General features: G+C 56.3%; 1 protein-coding gene across 1 annotated transcript in view; it reads right to left on the reverse strand.

The window, feature by feature from the left end:
* LOC311318972 (calpain-1 catalytic subunit) overlaps positions 1-6,294 on the reverse strand; it is a gene marked incomplete at its 5' end in the record, with an annotated part of 31,769 nt that overhangs the window by 2,549 nt on the left and 22,926 nt on the right. Inside the window, 6 exons of the mRNA XM_084450406.1 lie at positions 596-664; positions 785-849; positions 1,441-1,498; positions 1,575-1,640; positions 1,754-1,793; positions 5,163-5,387. Coding sequence (XP_084306532.1) covers positions 596-664; positions 785-849; positions 1,441-1,498; positions 1,575-1,640; positions 1,754-1,793; positions 5,163-5,387 — 523 coding nt within the window. The remainder of the gene's footprint in view (positions 1-595; positions 665-784; positions 850-1,440; positions 1,499-1,574; positions 1,641-1,753; positions 1,794-5,162; positions 5,388-6,294) is intronic.

A 6,294-nucleotide genomic window follows, 5' to 3' on the forward strand; every position in this document is an offset into this window, starting at 1 on the left:
AGAGAGAGGGAGAGGGAGGGAGAGAGAGGGAGAGAGAGGCAGAGAGGACTTCCATTAACTACACAAACCAGTAGATCACACGGAAAAAAAGGAAATTAGAATGCACCTGTTTCAGTATGACATACAGAGGACCTCAGATCTGGAATGAGCTTGAAGAGAGTCTGAACATGTCACATTCTATCTCCATCTTTAAGAAAAAACTGAACACAACTTCTATCAACTTATATCCACTGATTATATCAAGAATCTTGTTTATATCGTCCTGTACTCCAATGTTATTCTTATTATTTATTTTATTAATTTCTACTAATGTTGAAACCTAATGTAATACTGGGATTGTCTCTCTTGTCTGTTAAGTGTTTGTTATGTGTTTGTTATATATGTTGTTGTTCACTGCTGTTGACTATTCACCACTGTGTTTGTGTGAGACTGGGCCCCCTACTAAAAGCTTTAAACAGCTTCCTTGGGGTGACCCTTTCATCCATCCATGTTCTGTACAAATTCATAAAGTACGCTCCATGATGATGTATGAATAAAAGCAAACCAAACAAAGCTTTGCAGCAGATGAGAGTCGGGTGCAGGAAGTCAGACTCACCAGGTAGCGTTTGATCTTCTCCCACAGGACATGGAACTCAGCGAGGCCCAGCGTTCCGCTGCCGGACGTCTGTCTGCGTGGTCAAGGACTGACAGAGAGACACACACACAAAGAGAGAGAGGCAGACGGACAACATGGCGGACGGACGGACCCGTGATGGCGTGTGGACGGTGGACCAATCAAGGATACATCCATGAGAGAGATCATGCAGCGACACGCCTCCTTCCCAAAGCCCTCGGTCTTCAGGTCTTTATCTGTGACAGAGTAGCGCTACTGTAAGAGCTCCTTCTTAGTTAACACACACACACACACACACGTACACACACACACACACACGTACACACAGACATACACACACGTACACACACACACGTACACACACACACACGTACACACACACACACACACACGTACACACACACACACACACACACACGTACACACACACACACACACGTACACACACACACACACACACACGTACACACACACACACACACACACACGTACACACACACACACACACACACGTACACACACACACACACACGTACACACACACACACGTACACACAAACACACACGTACACACACACACACGTACACACACACACACACGTACACACACAGACACACACACACACACACACACACGTACACACAGACACACACACACAGACACACACACACATACACACACACACACGTACACACAGACATACACCAGCCCACTTCCGGCATTAGGCCTGGGCCATAGCAAACACACACCAGTATTCGCCATGTCTCTCCTATGATGCTTTTAGCCTCTCTTACTCTGAAATCGAGTCTAGCAGCTGTGGACTCACGCTTGCTGATGGTGCGGTTCAGGATGGTCTGAAGCTTGGAGGCTGGGATCTCCATGTCCTGTGACAGAGAAGATGGTGAGAAGAGAACTACATGTCCCATGACTCCAAGCCACCTCAACCCCCAGGTCACCCACCGGGCCAGCGAGCTTCCGGAAGAGATCCTTGAAGCCAGCGTCAATCTGGCTCTCGTCCAGCTCTGGCTACAGCAGAGATGCACACAGAAGCACATTATTATATGTCAGCCTAGGTCACATGTTTTAGACTTTTGCTGCGCTTGGTATTTTAGAATCGTTTGATTTTTAAAGATCCTCACCTCCTCCGGTAGATCAGCCACAACGTCTTCATCCAATTCCCTGTCAAGAGGAACATCTTAACCTGGTTTCACCCTCTAGACCTGCCCCCCCAAAACACCTACCCACCCTCTCACCTGCCCCCCCAAAACACCTACCACCCTCTCACCTGCCCCCCCAAAACACCTACCACCCTCTAGACCTGCCCCCCCAAAACACCTACCACCCTCTCACCTGCCCCCCCAAAACACCTACCACCCTCTAGACCTGCCCCCCCAAAACACCTACCACCCTCTCACCTGCCCCCCCAAAACACCTACCCACCCTCTCACCTGCCCCCCCAAAACACCTACCCACCCTCTCACCTGCCCCCCCAAAACACCTACCACCCTCTCACCTGCCCCCCCAAAACACCTACCCACCCTCTAGACCTGCCCCCCCAAAACACCTACCCACCCTCTCACCTGCCCCCCCAAAACACCTACTACCCTCTCACCTGCCCCCCCAAAACACCTACCACCCACTAGACCTGCCCCCCCAAAACACCACCCCACCCTCTCACCTGCCCCCCCAAAACACCTACCCACCCTCTAGACCTGCCCCCCCAAAACACCTGCCCCCCCAAAACACCTACCCACCCTCTAGACCTGCCCCCCCAAAACATCTACCACCCTCCACACCTGCCCCCCCAAAACACCTACCCACCCTCTCACCTGCCCCCCCAAAACACCTACCCACCCTCCACACCTGCCCCCCCAAAACACCTACCCACCCTCCACACCTGCCCCCCCAAAACACCTACCCACCCTCTCACCTGCCCCCCCAAAACACCTACCCACCCTCTCACCTGCCCCCCCAAAACACCTACCACCCTCTCACCTGCCCCCCCAAAACACCTACCACCCCCTACACCTGCCCCCCCAAAACACCTACCCACCCTCTAGACCTGCCCCCCCAAAACACCTACCACCCTCTCACCTGCCCCCCCAAAACACCTACCACCCTCTCACCTGCCCCCCCAAAACACCTACCACCCTCTCACCTGCTCCCCCAAAACACCTACCACCCTCTCACCTGCCCCCCCAAAACACCTACCCACCCTCCACACCTGCCCCCCAAAACACCTACCACCCTCTCACCTGCCCCCCGAAAACACCTGCCCCCCCAAAACACCTACCCATCCTCTAGACCTGCCCCCCCCAAACACCTATCACCCTCTCACCTGCCCCCCCAAAACACCTACCACCCTCTAGACCTGCTCCCCCAAAACACCTATCACCCTCTCACCTGCCCCCCCAAAACACCTACCACCCTCTAGACCTGCCCCCCCAAAACACCTATCACCCTCTCACCTGCCCCCCCAAAACACCTACCCACCCTCTAGACCTGCCCCCCAAAACACCTACCCTGTACCCACCCTCTAGACCTGCCCCCCCAAAACACCTACCCACCCTCTAGACCTGCCCCCCCAAAACACCTACCACCCCCTACACCTGCCCCCCCCAAAACACCTACCCACCCTCTAGACCTGCCCCCCCAAAACACCTACCCACCCCCTGCTCCCCCAAAACACCTACCCACCCTCCACACCTACTACCCCAAAACACCTACCACCCTCTCACCTGCCCCTCCAAAACACCTACCACCCTCTCACCTGCCCCCCCAAAACACCTGCCCCCCCAAAACACCTATCACCCTCTCACCTGCCCCCCCAAAACACCTACCACCCTCTCACCTGCCCCCCCAAAACACCTACCCACCCTCTAGACCTGCCCCCCAAAACACCTACCACCCTCTCACCTGCCCCCCCAAAACACCTACCCACCCTCTAGACCTGCCCCCCCAAAACACCTACCCACCCTCTCACCTGCCCCCCCAAAACACCTACTACCCTCTCACCTGCCCCCCCAAAACACCTACCACCCACTAGACCTGCCCCCCCAAAACACCACCCCACCCTCTCACCTGCCCCCCCAAAACACCTACCCACCCTCTAGACCTGCCCCCCCCAAAACACCTACCCACCCTCTCACCTGCCCCCCCAAAACACCTACCCACCCTCTAGACCTGCCCCCCCAAAACAACTACCCACCCTCTACCCCTGCCCCCCCAAAACACCTACCCACCCTCTCACCTGCCCCTCCAAAACACCTACCCACCCTCTCACCTGCCCCCCAAAACACCTACCACCCTCTCACCTGCCCCCCCAAAACACCTACCCACCCTCTCACCTGCCGCCCCAAAACCCCTACCACCCTCTAGACCTGCCCCCCCAAAACACCTACCACCCTCTCACCTGCCCCCCCAAAACACCTACCCACCCTCTCACCTGCCCCCCCAAAACACCTACCCACCCTCTCACCTGCTCCCCCAAAACACCTACCACCCTCTCACCTGCTCCCCCAAAACACCTGCCCCCCCAAAACACCTATCACCCTCCACACCTGCCCCCCCAAAACACCTACCCACCCTCTCACCTGCCCCCCCAAAACACCTACCACCCTCTAGACCTGCCCCCCCAAAACACCTACCACCCTCTCACCTGCCCCTCCAAAACCCCTACCACCCTCTCACCTGCCCCTCCAAAACACCTATCACCCTCTCACCTGCCCCCCCAAAACACCTACCCACCCTCCACACCTGCCCCCCCAAAACACCTACCACCCTCTACACCTGCCCCCCCAAAACACCTACCACCCTCTAGACCTGCCCCCCCAAAACACCTACCACCCTCTCTCCTGCCCCCCCAAAACACCTACCCACCCTCTCACCTGCCGCCCCAAAACCCCTACCACCCTCTAGACCTGCCCCCCCAAAACACCTACCACCCTCTCACCTGCCCCCCCAAAACACCTACCCACCCTCTCACCTGCCGCCCCAAAACCCCTACCACCCTCTAGACCTGCCCCCCCAAAACACCTACCACCCTCTAGACCTGCCCCCCCAAAACACCTACCACCCTCTAGACCTGCCCCCCCAAAACACCTACCACCCTCTCACCTGCCCCCCCAAAACACCTACCACCCTCTCACCTGCCCCCCCAAAACACCTACCCACCCTCTAGACCTGCCCCCCCAAAACACCTACCACCCTCTCACCTGCCCCCCCAAAACACCTACCCACCCTCCACACCTGCCCCCCCAAAACACCTACCCACCCTCTAGACCTGCCCCCCCAAAACACCTACCACCCTCTCACCTGCCCCCCCAAAACACCTACCCACCCTCTCACCTGCCCCCCCAAAACACCTACCACCCCCTACACCTGCCCCCCCAAAACACCTACCACCCTCTCACCTGCCCCCCCAAAACACCTACCACCCTCTCACCTGCCCCCCCAAAACACCTACCCACCCTCCACACCTGCCCCCCCTAAAACACCTGCTCCCCCAAAACACCTACCCACCCTCTCACCTGCCCCCCTCTCACTCACTGTGAATCAGCGGGTTTCTCAGAGAAGACCCTGAGCACAAAGTCTCCGTCCTTCTGGGGCTCGTAGGTGGAGGGGACGATGACGTACTCCCCCCGGGGCAGGCGCAGTCTGGAGCTCACCTCACGCAGGTTGATGAACAGCTCAGAGCGAGCGCTGGACGAGTGGCTCAGGAAGAAGTCCCTCTTCAGGTGCACCCCGGAGTAACCTGCGCACTGGGGGTCAGGGGGGGGTCACGAAGGAGAGGAGGGGCCAGTAGTGATAGAGGAGACCAGAGCAGAGGAGAGACCAATAACAAGAGAGGAGTCAGGAGGAGCAGAGGAGAGACCAATAACAAGAGAGGAGTCAGGAGGAGCAGAGGAGAGACCAATAACAAGAGAGGAGTCAGGAGGAGCAGAGGAGAGACCAATAACAAGAGAGGAGTCAGGAGGAGCAGAGGAGAGACCAATAACAAGAGAGGAGTCAGGAGGAGCAGAGGAGAGACCAATAACAAGAGAGGAGTCAGGAGGAGCAGAGGAGAGACCAATAACAAGAGGAGTCAGGAGGAAGGAGGAGAGGATAGACCAATAACAAGAGGAGTCCGGAGGAAGGAGGAGAGGAGAGACCAATAACAAGAGGAGTCAGGAGGAAGGAGGAGAGACCAATAACAAGAGAGGAGTCAGGAGGAGCAGAGGAGAGACCAATAACAAGAGAGGAGTCAGGAGGAGCAGAGGAGAGACCAATAACAAGAGGAGTCCGGAGGAAGGAGGAGAGGAGAGACCAATAACAAGAGGAGTCCGGAGGAAGGAGGAGAGGAGAGACCAATAACAAGAGGAGTCAGGAGGAAGGAGGAGAGACCAATAACAAGAGAGGAGTCAGGAGGAAGGAGGAGAGGAGAGACCAATAACAAGAGAGGAGTCAGGAGGAGCAGAGGAGAGACCAATAACAAGAGGAGTCAGGAGGAAGGAGGAGAGGAGAGACCAATAACAAGAGAGGAGTCAGGAGGAGCAGAGGAGAGACCAATAACAAGAGAGGAGTCAGGAGGAGCAGAGGAGAGACCAATAACAAGAGAGGAGTCAGGAGGAGCAGAGGAGAGACCAATAACAAGAGGAGTCAGGAGGAAGGAGGAGAGGAGAGACCAATAACAAGAGAGGAG

This window comes from Borostomias antarcticus (assembly GCF_949987555.1).
Source record: "Borostomias antarcticus genome assembly, chromosome: 15".
Taxonomy (NCBI): domain Eukaryota; kingdom Metazoa; phylum Chordata; class Actinopteri; order Stomiiformes; family Stomiidae; genus Borostomias; species Borostomias antarcticus.